This window comes from Protopterus annectens, chromosome 10.part0 (genome assembly GCF_019279795.1).
Source record: "Protopterus annectens isolate FY-2018-M chromosome 10.part0, PAN1.0, whole genome shotgun sequence".
Classification (NCBI taxonomy): Eukaryota; Metazoa; Chordata; order Ceratodontiformes; family Protopteridae; genus Protopterus; species Protopterus annectens.
The window spans coordinates 793,378,698-793,397,380 of record NC_056744.1 but is presented as its reverse complement, the minus strand read 5'-3'; the positions used below and the strand labels follow the sequence as shown (position 1 = coordinate 793,397,380).

The 18,683-nt window shown below is 42.6% G+C and overlaps 1 protein-coding gene across 4 annotated transcripts in view; it reads right to left on the bottom strand.

The window, feature by feature from the left end:
- The window catches only part of AGL (amylo-alpha-1, 6-glucosidase, 4-alpha-glucanotransferase), a 1,248,201-nt gene that overhangs the window by 1,062,995 nt on the left and 166,523 nt on the right, over positions 1-18,683 (bottom strand). For all 4 annotated transcript variants that reach the window (XM_044085615.1, XM_044085617.1, XM_044085614.1 and 1 more), the window contains exon 4: positions 1,093-1,262. In XM_044085615.1, coding sequence (XP_043941550.1) covers positions 1,093-1,262 — 170 coding nt within the window. The remainder of the gene's footprint in view (positions 1-1,092; positions 1,263-18,683) is intronic.

The following is an 18,683-nucleotide window of genomic DNA, read 5'->3' as shown; positions in this document are numbered from 1 at the left end:
GCAAAAAGTGCATCTTAAAGCTTAGAAATGAGGAAACCTATTACTGGACAATAACCAATTACCCCATCAGCTCATTCTGAAAAATATTATATGCGACAGACAGTACATGTGCAAAACAATTATGTTCATGTTCCAATTATTGATAAGGCTGTGTTGAAAGTTACTGGGCTCAGTGAGAGTGGGAGGGGTGAAATCCTGAGAAGTCAGTAATTACAAGTCTAACTTGTATCTGCGCAGCACGAAACTTATGTGGGTATGGCAAGTGCTTTCCATTACCCAAGACAAGAATACACATTTACCACATACCCTTAAAGCTGAAAGTTCTCTATATTTTAAATTAGTACCAGTGGTCGGAGTCAAACTGGTTAGTTCTACAGCCATTGCTTGACACATATTAACTGATCAATTACCATTGGCAAGACCGTTCTTACTCCGCCTCCAATTATTTGTCCAATATTGCACCACATTCTAACAGACTATTGAACATCAGCCAGATAACTCCCTTTGGGATTATCACTAGAAACAAGAAATGTTTGCAACAGGTGTTATCAATGGGAGTCGAGTAGTAATAACCCTATGATATAACAGATCAGTTGCCACAATACAAAGTATATTTTTTTGTATACCCATTGTGCATTCTCCTTACGAACAGTCTCTCATATCCAGAAGAAGTAATTCAAACTGCTAGGGATGATTAAACCCTTCACTGGGAAACTGGAAGCATGTATTCTTTAATTGTCCAACTATTTCCAGATACGTTATGTATTCAAGAAACCAGCCAAATATTTTAGAATGGCCCAATAATACTGACCCAGCAGTTTAAAGTACCTGTCCCAAAAGGTTTCACATTCCAGAACAATATTCATTGGATAATATTGTCATAGATATGCTATACAATGGATAAACCAAAAGATAAAAATGAATCACGGTTTGTAATTAAAACATTTCAATTCCACAGTATTATTATTGCATTACTAATTAACTATTATTATTATATTATTATTATTAAACCCTCATATGCAAAAAAGATCTTCTGCCAGCTTGTTTACAGGATTAAAGGATCTTATGCATGAAAATATGTTTATGCATTACCCGATTCTTTAGCAACCCTCAGTCTGTCTTCCCATTCATCGAATGGTCCAAGGCACTTTGCTAGGTAAGTCTGAATAGTGATGCAGTCCAAAGGCAAAATGTGGTCATCAGCACCAACACGCAAAATAGGGTCAACAACTATGCAGCCTCCACCTCTCTGGTGATCAGTTCTGAAAGGCAATACATAAATATATGATCTTAGTATAGCAAACATGCAATAAAATTGTACCAAATGTGTTTTCATGCAGTATAAAAGGGAAAAAAAATCTGGTCCTGAGCTAAAATGTGCAGTATCTCCCAAACAGCATACCCTGCCTCATGTCCTGAACCTTGACTGCGAGAAGAGCTAACATATGTACAAAGAAGAGATAGTACAGCTGTGTACACTTACCATAAATGTAGATGTTAGAGTGTATTCACTGTTGCAGTCATTACATTTGGGGTAATCTGCTGGCAGGTTGCCCTCAGTCGGCCTGAATAACAAAGTCTTTGGTCCTGTGTCAGTTGCTGTCTCCTCTTCCATGGCGTCAGATCATCAGGGGTATAAAACATGCAGCCGACACTATTTTAATCAGTTTTTCTTGCCCCAGATGTCAGGTGCCCCCCAAATGGGGAGCAAAAATATATATAAATAAACTTTAAATATATAAATGCACCTTAGAAACATAAAATTTACCTTCAACTAAAAGCAAATACACCACAAAGACTTTTGAGTATAGTGAAGGAAAGAAATGGTATAGAATGGGGGATGGTGGGTGGGTAACCCAGACTGCAACAGTGAATACACTTGAACATCTACATTTATGGTTAGTGTACACAACTGTACTATGTTCTTTGCATTTCACTGTTGCAGTCATTACATTTGGGTAGAATCCCAAAGATATAGATGGGAGGATGGAACTAAACAGCATTAGGGGCAGCTATAAGGCCCTGCAGGACTGCAATGGCAAAGCCTGCCCTGAATTTAAAGAAGAGAGGTAAATGATAAGGCTTTCTGAACGTATGAACAGAGCTCCAAGTAGCAGCTTCTAGAATGTCTTTGGTTGGGACCCCTCTGAGAAAAGCTGCTGAAGTAGCGGCAGCCCTGGTGGAATGGGATCTGATCCCCTTGGGCACAGGTTTACCATGGTGCAAATAGCAGAAACGAATGCAGTAGCTTATCCATTTAGAAATAGTCTGCTTTGATATAGCCTTCCCCTCTGATCCAGCAGCAAATGCTACCAGTAGTTGCTCAGACTTTCTTACAGATTTTGTCCTGTTTAAGTAGAATCTTAGTTGTCTGTGTACATCCAATGAATGCAGAATCCGCTCTCCCTTGTTTTGCGGATTTGGGAAAAAAGTTGGTAGGTGAATGGTCTGGTTAAGAGCTACACTGGATACCACCTTAGGCATAAAAGAAGGATTGGTCCTGAGGGCCACCCTGCCCGGGTAAAATATAATGAAAGGCTCTACTGCCATGAGAGCCTGTAGTTCTGAAACCCTTCTGGCTGAAATGACTGCCAAAAGAAAAGCTGTCTTCCAAGATAGAAATGTTATATCCGCAGTAGCTGCTGGTTCAAAAGGAGGCAGGGTGAGTTTTTCCAGCACAAAATTGAGGTCCCATGCAGGAGTAGGTGTTCCCCTGGGAGGCCTTAAATTTTTGGCCCCCCCTGAAATACTGTTTAAGCAGTGGATGAGAAAAGAAGGGAGGCTCTGTGTTGTAATGAGCAGAGATGGCACAGGCATGGATTTTTATTGAAGAAAAAGATAGGCCCTTGTCAAGCATCTCAGTTAAGTATTGTAAAATTTGAGGCATATTGGGCTTTGCTGCGTCTATTCCTTGTGCTTGGTTCCAAGCACAGAATCTCTTCCATTTATCAGCATAAGATTTTCTAGTACTAGGCCTTCTGGCTTCCAAAATGACATCAATCACAGGTTTACTGAGAGATGTGGTTTGAATAATTAGTTGATTAGTCATGCTGCAAGATTCAGAGTTTGGAGCTGAGTGTGCAGAATTTGATAGTTCTGCTGAGACAGTAGATGAGGTGTTTGAGGCAAGTACCATGGAGGAAGGTGTAACATATTCCTTAGAAGCGGGTACCAGTGCTGGCGAGGCCAGTCCGGAGCAATTAGGATAATTTTTGGTTTTTCCTGTCTGACTTTTAGTAACACCTTGGAGAGTAGAGGCAGATGGAGAAAGGCATAGACTGACAGGTTTTTCCAGCTGAAGGACAGAGCATCCGCTTTCCATGCTTTGTTGTGATTAGTTCTTGTGCAGAATTTGCCTCTCCCCAAAAAGTACAGTTTTGTACCTACCATAAATGTAGATGTCCGATAGGTATGCATCTGCAGTCATCACATATGGGTTGTCCTGCCTCAGGCAGCCCTTCGGTTGGCTGGATTCCAAAGTCAGGGTCCGTCATTGGCTGATGTCGCCCTTTCCCCGACGTCAGAGTGCCTGGGGTATAAAAGCGTCAGCCGACACCATCTTCCTCAGTTTTTCTTGCTCCAGATGCCAGGTGCCCTCTAAGGAAGGCTAAATTTGGAGAAATGCAAAAAATTCCAAACATGCACAGTAATATAAAACAAATACACCATAATAGATAACCCCAGCTAGCTATAAGAGGGATAAGTACCCAAGAAATACCACAGAGGGGAAGGAGGGAGGGTAAACCTGACTGCAGATGCATACCTATCGGACATCTACATTTATGGTAGGTACAAAACTGTACTATGTCCTTCAAGGATGCAGCTGCAGTCATCACATATGGGTAGAATACCATAGCCAATCTGGGGGTGGAGGATCTAAGTAAAGGATGGTGTAGCTAAAATACCCTGCAGGACTGCCGTAGCAAAGCCTGCTCTGGATCTGGAATATAAAGGTAAATTGTAATGCTTGGAAAATGTATGCACGGAGCTCCATGTAGCAGCTTCTAGAATGTCCTTGGTAGCCACCCCTCTTAAGAAGGCTGTGGAGGTGGCTGTGGCTCTGGTGGAATGAGGTCTAATGTTAGCTGGCACAGTTTTTCCATGAAAGGAATAACAAAAACAAATGCAATTCCCTATCCATTTTGAAATTGTCTGTTTGGAAATTGCTTTTCCTTGTGCACCAGCAGCATATGCTACCAACAGCTGGTCAGTTTTTCTGTAGCTTTTAGTTCTGTCCAAGTAGTAGCGCAACTATCTGTGTATGTCCAGGGTGTGCAGAAGTTTCTCCCCTTTGTTTTGTGGATTTGGGAAGAAGGTAGGCAGGTGAATAGCTTGGTTTAATGAGACCCTGGATACCACCTTTGGCATGGCTGTACTGCCATGAGGGCCTGTAACTCAGATACTCTTCTTGCTGAGGTTATGGCCAGAAGGAAGGCAGTCTTCCAAGACAGGAACTGTAGTTCCACAGATGCTGCTGGTTCAAAGAGAGGCAGAGTTAGTTTTTCCAACATGAAGTTAAGGTCCCAAGTAGGCACTGGAGGTTTCCTTGGAGGATTCATGTTTTTAATTCTTCTTAGAAACTGTCTTAGGAGAGGATAAGAAAAGACAGGTGGATCAGTATTGTACTCTGCTGAAATTGCTGAAGCATGAATTTTAATGGAGGAGTAGGACAGGCCATTGTGGAGCATTTCCGCCAAGTATTCCAGGATATGTGCCATGTTCATCACTGTCGCATCTAGGCCCTTTGTGGTGCTCCAAGTGTGAAATCTTTTCCATTTTGCTGAACAAGCTTTTTTTTGGATAGCTTATCCTGAGGAGGAGTCAAGGTATTTTCCAGGCTGTTAGTTGCAAGGTTTTCAGGTTGGAATGCAGAGTTTTGTAATTGTGCTGTGTCAGGAGAAGTGGCCATTGAGGAAGAGGCCATGGTTTCGTGCGTGACATGCTCTTTAACAGTGGGTACCAGTGCTGTCTTGGCCAGTCCGGAGCTATCAGAATCACTTTTGGCTGCTCTGTCCTGATCTTCAATAAGACCTTGGTCAATAATGGAAGAGGTGGAAATGCATACACTGTTAGAGTTCTCCAGCTGAAAGAGAGGGCGTCCACTTTCCATGCTTGTGGGTGGTATGTCCTTGAGCAGAATTTCTTCAGCTGATGATTGTGGGGGGAGGCAAAAAGATCTATGTCCGGCCTTCCCCATGATAGTGTTATCTGTAGGAAGATGTCTGGGTGCAGCATCCATGATATTTCTGCTTAAGCTGTCCGCCAGTATATTGTCTTTTCCTGGCACAAACTGGGATTGCAGCTCTATATTGAGTTTCAAGGAAAGTTCCCATAGAGTCATTGCCAGTCTGCAAAGAGTGTAGGAATGGGTGCCTCCTTGCTTGTTTATGTACCACATAACTGTGGTGTTGTCTGTCCTTATTAGCAGGTGGCCTTGATGCAGAAAGAGTTTGAAGGCCTCTATTGCATGTATCACTGCCAGCATTTCCTTTTGGTTTATACGCATGCGTAGCTCCCTTTGTGACCATAGTCCTTGAATACATCTGCCCTCCATGTGTGCTCCCCAACCGTGGTCTGAAGCGTCCGTTGTAATGGTTTGGCTGGCTATTGGTTTGCTGAAGGGCAGACCCCTGTTTGACTGGCATGCTTGAGCCCACCACAGAAATTTCTTTTGGACGCATGGAATGAGTGGGATCAAAGTTTCTAAGCTGTGACTGTGCCGAGTCCATAAATTCCTTAGGTACCACTGTAGTTTCCTCATATGCAGCCTTGCTTGTGGAATCAGAAGAATGCAAGATGCCATGTAACCCAGGGCCTGCAGAATTTTCCTTGCAGTCAGCTGAGTTTGTCTTGTCAGATTCTTGAAGTAATCCGGTAGTTGTCTTTTTCTTCTGTGAGAAAAGCCATTTGGGTGGTTGTGTCTAGATCTGCACCCAGAAAAGTTATTCTTTGGGATGGAACAAGTCTCGATTTGTGAATGTTGACTGTATATCCCAAGGTCTGCAGTAGGTGGATGGCATAACTCAAGTCTTTTACCAAAGTTTGCTGGCTGTCCGCTTGTATAAGGCAGTTGTCCAGATATGGGTATATCTGAATCCCCTGAAGTCTGCAGTGTGCAATTACTGATGCCAGGCATTTCGTGAATACTCTGGGTGCAGTAGATAAGCCAAAGGGCAATGCTGAGAATTGATAATGCTCTGAACCTGCAAGAAATCTGAGGTGTCTTCTGCAACTTTGTCTGATAGGGACATGCAGGTATGCCTCCTTGAGGTCTAGAGTCACCAGCCAAGACCCCTTGCCCAGCATGGGAAGGAGTTGCTGTAATGTCAGCATTTTGAATTTTGGCACAATGAGATAAGTATTCAGTGCGGACAAGTCGAGTATAGGCCTCCATTGATTTTCCTTTCTTGGAACAAGGAATAGTCTGGAATAAAATCCTTGGCCTTGTTCTGAAAGAGAAACCTTTTCTATAGCTTTCATTTGCATTAAGTTGGAGATTTGTTTCAAAGCCTCTGCCCTTTGATTTGGTGGCAGGTCTGGCATGCCTTTTCTTTTTGGCAATGTGTGAAAATGGAACCTGTATCCTTTGTCTATTATTTGCAGTGTCCATTTGTCTCTTGTAATACTGTGCCAATTTTCTGAGAATAAAGAAAGCTTTCCGCCCAAGGGTGCTTCTAATTGAGCCCTGGTTGGTGGAGTCAAAGCAAAGTCATTGAGTCTGTCCTTGTGCAGCAGTTGTAGGTCCTGCACTACCTCTCTGGTTGGGAGGCTGCAATTGACGTCCTCTGTAGGAGCCTCTAGCTTGCCCTCTACCTCTGGCATGCCTGTTCTTGCCTCTCTGAAATCTTTCTGTGTCCGGAAAGGACCAATTCTTGGTAGGCCAATTTCTGCTGAATCTTGGTGGTTGAACTTGTAGAAAATCTTTAACTGTTTGTACAGATTTTGCCTTTTCCTCAAATTTCTTTAAGACCTCCTGAGCAGTGGAGCCAAATAACTTTTGCTTCTCCAGTGGAGCATCCAGAAGCTTAGCTTTAACATGGTCTGGCAGAGATTGTTCCTTCAGCCAAGCATGCCTACGTATGACTGCACCTGTCATAGCTGACCTACATGAAGCTTCCAATGCATCATAACCACACTGCAAAAAATGGTTGCTAACCTGCTGGGAGTTATGTACCAGATCCTGAAGTGATTTGCGATCTAGGGGTTCAGGTGAAGACAGTTTCTTATGCAATTCATCTAACAAATACTCTTGGTACTGTATCATATGAAATTAACAATTTAATGCCCTCATAGAAAGAGTAGCAGAAGTATACACTTTTTTACCCCATCTCTCTAAAGCCCTGGACTCCCTTTCAGAGGGGAGTGGATTTTTTGTAGTGGCAGCTGCAACCCCTTTAGGGCCCTGGGAAAATAGTTTCTGGATCAGCAGAGTGGGCCTTGTAAAGAAAATGATGCGAGTCCGGGACCCTGTAGTACCTATCGGGTTTGACAGGGGCCAGAGGAAGAGTGTCAGGGGTTATGCTAGACTCAGAGTACACATCATCAATGACATTCAAAACAGGAGGAATAGCCAAAGGTCTATGCTGAGGTAAATGCAGAAAAGTTCTTAATCTTTTCCTGGAATCAGAGAATTCCTGGCCCTGCCATTTGAAATGCTCTCTCAGAGTGAAGGGTCTCCCCGAAGGACAGTTCTTCAGGAGGGGAGGCCGAGGGGATAGATTCCTCTGCATCAGAATCCTCGTAGGCCGAAAAAACCTCCTCCTGGTAGTCCGAGAGAGCAGAGCCAACAGAGGCCTCCTCTGAGGAGTGGGGATCAGAGGGCTCAACCCTGGGCCTTTTGTCTAGAGGGAGGTTGAGAGCCCCTGTCCGGATGGGGTTGAGAGCCCCTAATTAAGGAAATAAGGTCCTGTGCTAAAGATAGAATCTGTGAACTTGTAGTGGGTCCCTGAGGAATAACCCTGGGAGGCATAGCTTTTGGGTGTTTAGCAGCTTTAGCCCTGGTGAATGCCTTTATGGACATGGATGCAGGAGACCTGGCTGCACCACGTGCTGGTGTAGTTTTGTCTAGAGGAATGATGTCGGAAGCTTCCAAGACACCAGTTTCCGAAGGAAATTCAATAACCGACTCAGCAGGGGCCTCCGGGGCCGAGGTTGTCGGTTGAGCGGTTTTGGGGGTCGGAAGTACCAAGGACTCGGTTTCAGCCGAGACAGAGACACTCACGGTAGGCCTGGCCGTGGTTTCAGCCGAAACCACGGCCCATGTGTGTCGGTCCTTGTCCTTCCGTTTCTTTGTTAAAGGTGAAGTCGGAGTCTCCGACGGCATATTGTACGAAAAACTAGCCCCAAAAAATTCCTCTGCAAACTCCGCCCGACGTCTAAGAGTGCGTCGGTTGAAGGAAGCACAGGCTGAACAGGCCAAGACGTCGTGGTCTGGGCCTAGGCAGGGGAGGCAGTAAAAGTGGAAATCCTTATGAGGTATTTGTTTCCCACAAGTTAAGCAATTATTAACTTTATCTGACATCGGCTGAGGCAAGAAAGAGTCCTCAACGGGCAACTTAGCTTTTGAAGTCTTCGGTAGCTGAATTACAGGAGCTGGCCGACCGGCACTTGCGAACTGCTTCTGCTTCGGGCACCACGCGGCAAGAAAGACTGAGGAAGATGGTGTCGGCTGACGCTTTTATACCCCATGCGTTCTGACGTCGGGGAAAGGGCGTCATCAGCAGACGCCGGACCCAGACTTTGGAATCCGGCCGACCGAAGGGCTGCCTGAGGCAGGACAACCCATATGTGATGACTGCAGATGCATCCTTGAAGGACATCTATGTCTGGGCTCCCCCATTTCCGTGTTAACATGGTGAAGATTTGTGGATCCAGTTTCCATTCGTGCAGGTCCATAAGATTTCTGCTTAAGTCGTCTGCCAGAGTATATTGCTTTCCTGGCAGGAACTGAGCTTGAAGATGTATTTGGTAAGTCAAGGCTGTGTTCCACAAGGCCATGGCTAGTCTGCAAAGGGGGTAGGAATGTGTACCCCCCTGCTTGTTTCTGTACCACATAACTGTGGTGCTGTCCGTCTTTATCAGTAGTCGTCCTGGATGAAGTAAGTCCTTGAAGGCTGTCACAGCATTCTGAACAGGTAGCATTTCTTTCTGGTTGATATGCAGATGCATTTGGTTTGGGCTCCATTTGCCCTGAATGCATCTCCCTGCCAGGTGAACCCCCCAAGTATAGTCTGATGGGTCTGTACTTAAGGTTTGGGTGGCAGGGGGTAGAGTGAATGACAGTCCCTTGTTTTGGTGACATGTCTCTGCCCACCACAGAAACTCCTGTTGTAGGCAGGGAATGAGAGGAATCATTGTTTCCAGGCTGTGACAATGTTGACTCCATAAACTTTTTAGGTACCATTGAAGTTTCCTCATATGCAGCCTCGCATATGGAATTAGTAGAATGCAGGAGGCCATGAACCCCAAAGCCTGCAGAATTTGTCTTGCAGACAACTGGGTTTTTGTTGCCATTTGTTTGAAGTATGTTGTCAATTGTCTTTGTTTGTATCGCGTGAGGTAAGCCATCTGGGCAGTTGAATTCAAGCTTGCACCCAGGAATGTAATTATTTGAGAGGGTACCAGTTGTGATTTCTTTTCATTTATGGTGTACCCTAGGCATGCTAGAAGCCTTTTTACAAACACCAGATGTTGAAGAAGAGTGTCCTTGTCCTCTGCTTGAATGAGACAATCGTCTAGATAAGGATAAATTAGAATGTTTCTTTGTCTGCAGAATGCAATTACTGGTGCCAGGCATTTCGTAAAGACCCTGGGTGCAGTAGATAAGCCAAAGGGCAGTGCAGATAATTGGCAATGCAAAAAAACCTGCTTTGAAGCGGAGGTGTCTTCTGCATGACTCCCTTATTGGGATATGCAGGTATGCCTCTTAAGTCTAAAGTTACTAACCAAGCATTCTTGCCTAGCATAGGCAGTAGCTGTTGTAAAGTCAGCATTTTGAATTTTGGAACGCCCAGGAATCGATAAGTCCAGTATTGGACACCATGAATTGTCTTTTCTGGGTACCAGAAAAGGTCTTGAATAAAATCCTTGTCCTTTTTCCTTTTCTGGTACCGGTTGAATAGCCCCATATCCATGAGGGACATAACTTGTTTCTGGGCCTCTGCCCACTGGTTTTGTGGCAGATCTGGCCACCCGTTCGGAATTGGCAAAGTATGGAAATGAAATCTGTACCCCTGGGATACTATGTTTAATACCCACTTGTCCTGGGTAATTAACTGCCAATTTTAAGCATGAGGTGCTAATTTTCCCCCCAAGGGGACTGCCAAAAGATAAGTGCTTGGAGATGATAGAGGGAAGTCATTGAGACTGCTTACTGTAGGGTTGTGCTTTGTTTCCTCCAGATTTGGAAGTGGAGGCACCCCATTGCTTTGACCTGTAAGAACCCTGTGATTGATATATGAAGCCTTTTGAGCACCTGGGTTTGCCCTGACTGGTTCTGTTGGACACAGGAAAGGACCAATTTTTAGTAGGCCAGTGCCTACTGAACCTGGGTGGCTGCACTTGCAAGAAATCTTTTACAGTTTGCATAGATTTAGCTTTGTCTTCCATTTTCTTTAAAACCTCTTCTGCCCTATTACCAAACAGAGTATCAAGCTGCAAAGGAGCATGATCAGGCAGATTTTGCTCCTTGAGCCAGGCATGCCTTCTAATCACAGATCCAGTAACGGCGGCCCTACAAGAGGCCTCCAAGGAATCAAAACCACATTGCAAAGTATGCTTTCCAACCTGTTCTGCTGAATGCGATAAATCATGTAACTCCATTTTCTGCACAATCAGAAATCAAGATCATTTTCTGTTTCAGTAAGGCCATGACAGGCTGTTGATATTTAAGCATATGAAACTAACAGTTTTAAGCCCTGATTGCCAGGGTTGCAGACCTATAAACCTTCTTACCCAATCTATCCACCGCACTGGAATCTCTATCAGAAGGGGTAGGATTTTTGGCTGTAGAAGCCTTAACACCCTTGGGACCATGAGAAATAGTCTCTGGATCAGCAGCAGGATTTTTGAAAATTTGTGTGAGTCAGGAACCCTGTAATATCTGTCTGGCTTACTAGGAGCTGGAGGCAGGGAATCAGGAGCCATGCTTGATTCCGAGAACACATCATCAACAATGTCTAATACAGGAGGTATTGCCAAAGGGCTATGCTGAGGAAAAAGGAAATCCCTAAGCCTCTTTTTTGATTCACAGAAATCCTGACTCTCCTAATGAAAATGTTCCCTTAAAGTATGCAAAGTCTCTCCAAAAGAGTAATCCTCTGGAGGAGATGCAGATGGGATGGATTCCTCTGCATCAGAATCCTCATATGGTGGAATAGAAAATTCCTGATCAGAAGAGGAATCCGAAGAAATGGAAACCTGATCTGAAGATTCATAATCGGTGCCTTGCCTAGGCCTCTTAGCTGGGGGGGGGACCCCTGATCAAGGTAATTAAATCATCAGCCATTTTGGTCATCTGTTTCTTAGGCATAGGGGCCTGAGCATGTGGCTCATGAGTCGGTTTTTTAGACATAGAAGTTGTTTTTGATCTTGTTTTTGTTGCTGGCATCAGTTTAATGTAAAAATGTTGAGGCCTGAAAACACCCTCAGAAGCCGGTGCCCGCTCAGCGGCTCCAGACCTATCCAAGGGAGAGACATCCTCTGGTTCAATACTTCGCGAATGTCGCGGCATACCGGACTCCGAATGGGTCTCAGTAGAGGCCTGCGACTCAAAAGTAACGGATATCGGGGGCCACAAAAGCACCTCACTGAAAACCGGCGAACCGGCGACTGGCTTAGTAGAAGCTTTGTCGTCGGTTTTGGACCTCGACTGTCTGTATCTGTCTTTTTCCTTTTGTTTTTTGTGAACTACGGTAGTCGGATTGCTAACAGACGACATTTCAGGATAGTTAAATCTTGAACCAAAATATTTAGAAGCAAAAATATACCAACGCTTAATAGTGCATTGGTTAAATTTAGCACAAAACCAACAGCAAGGTATGTTGTGATCAGGGCCTAAGCAAGGAATACAGTACAAATGAAAATCCTTATGAGGTATTTGCTTCCCACAAGTACTGCAATTATTAACTTTTACTGACATTGGTAAGGAGCAAGAAAAAAAAGTTTCCCTAACGGGGTACTTGGCTTTAGTTTGAAGACTTCAGTTCTGAAACTCGAATACGAAAATTTCAGAAGTCTGCCGACCGGCACTTGCAAACTGCTTCTGCTTCGGGCACCGCACGGCAAGAAAGACTGATTAAAATGGCGTCGGCTGCATGTTTTATACCCCTGACAACCTGACGTCATGGAAGAGGAGACAGCAACCGACGCAGGACCCAGACAGCCAGCAGATTACCCCAAATGTAATGACTGCAACAGTGAAACACGAAGAGCATCCCCTTCTTCACTACCACTGCTTAAATAAGTAAAATAGATACATGAAAATGGTACAAAGATGCACATCTGTGACATGTCAGAAACTCCAACTTCTAATGGGGAAAGAGTGCAGATAAAGAGTCTTATTAAGAAAAGAAGCCAGCTTTGCTCAAAACAATTAAAGTAACGTTACTTGTTAGCAGCATCACCCAACTTGAATAATGTATAATGCTCAGAGTTAACTGTGGGATATCTTGCATTACTAAACTAGTCTTCACTTTCACTGAAATGGTCATTTTAAAAATGGAGGAATTATATTCTAACAACTGTAATGGACAGTCAAACAAGTGTCCTTCAGTTGCTCAACATTAGACTGCTCAGTTCATATTCCCTTAAGCTTTGATACTTTTGTAGTTCCCTGGCTGTGTTATATAGCAGCAGTGTGCAGGTACTCAAACTTTATTGATTTATTATACTCCAAAATGCATAATGATAGACGAAGGGTGAGACAGTTTAATGCTGCATATTTCTGGATCACTTTCACCAAGCTAGAGTTTACCCTGAAGTGAACTATTAGAAGTAAAAGGATGTGACTGGGGGGGGTTTGACCCATGCAAAAAATAATTTAAAAAGCACCTACATTATTTACTTGCTAGTATTCACATAAAAACTTTACAGCACTGGATATGCCCGACGAGTTTTGTGAACTTTAGTGGTCAGTTTCACGCAGGTGAAACCAGGCTCTAATTTCCAGCAGATTAGAATGGAGGAGGCACAATGGGTTATATTCAAGCTTGGCTGCACTTGGTGCAAACCACTATGTTCCTGCCTTCCTTTACAAAACACAACCTTAGATCTAGTTTTATACAGAAATCAAGAGAAACTGGTATGCAGTCAAGTTTTGTATTCTAAAACCTGGAATATTAGACTGCTGAATGCATCTAGGATAGCTACTGTGTCAGCAAAACACTTTGCTTTTACTTGGAATAGAAATTATTCAAAAACAAGCACATTAAAAACCCATGGAAGGGATATTAGAAGATCCATTCAGCCTGTTGTGTGGAAAAATTCCTATAAACAAAGCAGTCAAAAATGACAGCTGCTAGCAGTGACAGCAAACTGGGTGTTAGCTATAGGCGCCTTTTTTAACATGCATCTATCGGATTAAAATTTCAGTTAAATCAGTTCATATTTTAATTGAATAATGTTTTCCTACAGTTTAAATGTGCCTACCTAGAAATGATGCCCATATCTACTAGTTCCACTACTACATTAACTTTTTGTCTGAGGTGCCCTAGGAAGAAGGCTTCAAGTTGCAAACAAACATGTTGTACAATATATAAAAAATACAAAACAAATTAAAAAGGGGCATAAACAAAATGCAACACAAGAGATGTTATGGCAGGCAAACTGATTACATGGACAAACCAAACAGCAATGCTAAGTGAACATCTCAAACCTACACCTGCAGTTATCTTGTAGTAACTACAACACCATGACAATAAGATGACATACAGGTTAAATAAACCATTTCAAAAGACTGCTGCAACCCAAAATATAAAAAACATTACACTTTTCATCACAGATTGAACTCAGTAGTATTAATGACCATGCACTGCTTTATGTGGTTTATTTTACAGCTAAAAATATCCCAATGCTGGCCGCCGAAAAAAGATACCAATTCATTTTGTAGCCAAGGATTTTTTCACAGTGTGCTGTGGCCTCATACGATTACATAAGAAAGAAATGACATTTTCTAAGGTCCTGAATCTCCTTTCCCATACGTTGGCAGTCCTGTGATTTCCTGACTTCTCTGACCTCTAACATGAAGGTCAATCTACCTTTATCAGTACAAACTTAGTATTTTAAATAATGGCCATTTCCAAAAAAGTTTTATACCATACATCTCAGTGTCTGGCTTGAAATACATAATTTCACTGCTCTCTGTTCAGATTCAGAAATTCCAGTTCAAGTAAACTTATGTTCTAATGAATCACAGTTGCAGTAGTCTAAGCAATGTGGGTCTACCCCACCTGTACCAGCCAGCTTCCAAAAGCTGTGTGTGCCTCCCTGGCACTCCTTCTGTCAGGAATACAAGCAGCACGTTGTATAAAAGACAGGAGCAGCAGCAAAAGCTTCAGAGCACTTGTTTTGCCATGAGAAAAGGCAAGGGCCCTGAATGTGTGTGGTAGGAAACAAAGAGCAAACTCTATAAATCAGGTAAAACAGAACCACACCCCGACAACAAATCATAAACAGAGAAAGGATGCTGGAGGGAGGGACAGCTACTTCAAACAGTGATCCATTACAACATCTGCGGTCATGGTACATTTACTTACACAACTGTACTATGTTCACAATGAATCACCACTGCAGTAACCCAAGGTAAAATTGGTAGATTACCATAGCTTAGACAGGTGTAATAAAAAAAAGTTAGGAGTTCACTACCCAAGATTCCAGGATTCCCTGGAGAATGATCTTATTAAAGTCAGCTCTAGAAGTGGAAAAGGAGTCCAACTTGCAACGCTTTGCGAATGCATATAGTGAAGACAAGAGTTGCTCCCTCTAGAATGCTTCTAAAGGGCACCCCTTTCAAGAAAGCCAAAGAAGTAGTTAATGCTCTTGCAGAATGATCTGTGACCCTGCCTGAAGTGTCTTGTTATGGTGAATATAACAAAACGTAATGACACAAGACAACCATTAAGAAACAGTTAAACTTTAAACACCAGTTACCCTTCCTCTTATCATAGGAGACCAACAGCAGGTCAGCTTACCTGAAAGGTCGAGTTTTGTCAAGGTATAATCTAAGCTGCCTGCTGCACAACCAGAAATGTATGTACCATTTCTCCCGTGTTTCTATGCTCAGGGAAGAAAAATAGGAGGTTAACGGTCTGGCTTAAAGTAAATTCTGAAAGTACTTTCGGAATAAAGTTAGGATTTATCCTCAAGGGGTCTCTAACTTTATGAAAAGTGAGATAAGGTTGACTCACTACAAGTGCTTGTAACTCAGATAATCTCCTAGAAGATATCAGAGCATTGAGTAAAACAGTCTTCCGTGTTAATCTTAAATACACCTTATGAGCTTAAGCTTTTCAAGTACAAATTTAATATCCCAAAGAGAAGCCACCCATTTTCTGTGTGGGCAGACATGCAAGCTCCTTCCAAAAATTGTTCTACTTGAGTATTGTTAGAAAGGGGGGAATCTATATGCAAACAAATAGAGATGGTTGACAAATGTACCTCTATAGAAGAGTATAACAAGCCACTGAGAATAAACTCATACAAAGAATCAAGAATGACAGGCATCTGAGTCAGCTGAGAATCTTGGCTCTTAGAGTGGCACCAACTAGAAAATCTTTCCCACTTACTTGTATTTGATTTTCGAATAGCAGGCTCATGTTTTCTTAAGCATCTGCTGCACATCCTCAGAAAACATATGTTTAAAAGTTATCAAAACTGCATCATCCAAGCAGTTAGCTGAAGCATTTTCAGATTGAAGTGAATCAACTTCACCTTGTCTTGTGTGAGTAAATCTGGTCTGTAGGGAAGCTTGTGGTAATTCCCCTCGGTCAGAATGAAGAGAATAGAGAACCTCTGTCGCCTTGGCCAAAAGGTGGTCACTACTACAATTTTTGGAGTTGAACTCTGCTAATCAATGGAAAGAAGGGAGAGGCACAGAGGAAAATTCCTGTCCATGGGAATGAAAAAGCATCAGTTTTCTACGCCTGTCTGCAAGAAGTCTTGGAGTAGATTTTTTTTAGTTGTCTGTTCTTAAAGGAGGCAAATTAACCTACTTGGCGTTCCTCACCAACAGATCAATTCTTTGAAGAACCCTGGGTGAAGATGCCATATGTGGGAATCTATTTTGGTCATGCCGAGCTTGCCTGCGATGGTGTTTTGCTCTGATGGAATGTACGAAACCTGAAGAGTCAAACTGAGCTGAACTGGTATCTCTCAGACCTTGTAGCCAGTCTGCCAAGGAGGTAGGATCTGGTACCCAAACATACTGCATCACTGTGATGTTGTTTGTACACGCTAGCAGACATCCTGAGGACTTGAGCAGATTCAAGGCCTTCAAAGCACTGATAACAGCCAACATCTCTCTGACAATTACGTGCCTCTGTCTGTCTACAGGATCCCAATGAGCTTGCACTTTTATCTCTTTTGAAATGGTTCTCCATGCCACATCTGAAGCTTGTCTTGACTGATTGGAGTGGGGACTGAGGAGTGAAAGAAGCTCTGGATTACAGGTAATCTCATTTACTCATCCTTTTCACAAATCCCAGAACTAGAATCTGTAAAGTCAATGAATGCAAATGCAGAGTCCAGCATCTACATTTGAAATCCAATTTGAAAAGATGATCCTGACCAGTCTTTTTAGAGAATTTGTCCGGCTGTCAAGAGTCTACAAAGATAAGACAATAGTCTAAATATGGGAAAATGTACATGCCTAGAAGTCTGCAATGAGCTATGACTGGAGCTAGGCATTTTGCAAATATCCTTGATACAGTCGATGAGAGCTGGAAAAATACCTGAACAACAGTCTTTGCCTAGAAGACTGACTGGCACGATTTCCATTACTCGCTGGGATACCATGTATGCAAAATTGGAGGAAATTGGCTCTTGCAAAAAGAACCAGATTTCTCAAACAGGCAGTTAAAGTAAGAGGAAATGTATTGGACCCCTGCCGTTTAAATTGTTGTTGGAAAAAAGGGCTGTGGTTGGGTTAAAACTGTTACATGGTTTAAAAAAGAGGGTTGGAAAAGTTGTGCAACTCCTTGTATCAGTTTCCACTTTTCACTGTACTTCTTAAGTACCATAGCCACAGATGAACCAAAAAGTGAATCTTTATCTAAAGGAAGGTTTAAGATTTCAGACTTTGCATCCTCACTTAAGGACTTGAGATCTAAGACAAACAGGTCTTCTCAAAAGTAATCCAGAAACAAACATTCTGCAGTAAGAGTTAGAGGTCATAAGCACACTTTAGAATATGCTTTGCCACCTGAGAAATCCCTGTCACAGAAGCATTTACCGAAGAAAGGTTTGCTAATGACTCCTGTATATTCAAGACAGAAGCAAAAACTTGAACATACGTGCTTGACAATTTAAAATTCTAAAACAAAGTACTGAAAGCATCATACCTTTCAACTGTACCGAATTCCCAGGTATTTACCAGTTTTAAGGGCAAAATAATGGGGTGCCAGGAATTCCTGAGTGGCCCCCTTCATTCCTGAATTTTCCACTTTTTTTCTGACTCCCCCCTCCCCCCTTCTGAAGTTGTTGCTGATGTTAAAACACATGTGAGGCATGCATGATGATGTGAGCATCGTGAGGCAGACTGTCACTGCCGGCCAGTCAGAATTCATCTGAGTGTTTACCTCAGCTCAGTCTAAGTACGTTCGAATGTTGATTTGTCGAACAGAATTTCTTAACTTTTGTCCGACTACTGACTCTTGCACTCCTAGTCTCCCACACCCAGGAATGTGGAGTCCAAACCCAGAGTAGGTATTAGGAAATCAGGAAGGACAGGTCACTCAAGGTGCAGAAGATGAGAAAATTCATCTCCGCACTGGCGGCTCGACTTCTTCCTCCAGCAGACAAAAGGGGAAGAAAAAAGAAAAAAAAAAAAAAAAAAAAAAAAAAGATACCAGTCTGCAATTTTCTAAAGCCTAAAGGTCACTTTCTTGTATATGTTTTTATTTTCCTCCACAAAAATACACTTACTTATTTAACTGGTTGGTTGTGAAATACAAGGGATCTGTTCAACCAAGATCCAAACCACATGCAGTTATAAAGCTACACAGTCGATGGACTCATAAGTAAAAAAAAAAAAAAAAAATTAGTCCTATTTACAGATAAGGATGGGTACAGGAATTTAACTCTCTGCTGATTAAGTATCTAAAGGTAAAACAGTTTTTGTTATGCAAGCTTGCTTTGCACTTGAGAGTTTTTGTTTTGGGGGGGGGGTCATAGTTAATCTTGGGGCATCAGAACTTCTGGCTACTAAGTTCCCTACTTCTCAATTTTAATTTACTTGCTACTGTCAAGAGTCAGTTTGTGTTTTACAGTCCTGGCATGTTCTCATACTTCAAGCCATAAAACAAAGTTACACAGGAATGGACTGTTCTGAATGTTTTACTGTATAAGGTTAAGATGAACGCTTTCATTTTAAACACTAAAACTTCCGCCTTGTATAATAAAACATTCAATATGGTCCGTTAGTGTGTCTAACGTTGTTTCTTGGTTTGCAGTTTGTATTTATCATTTTG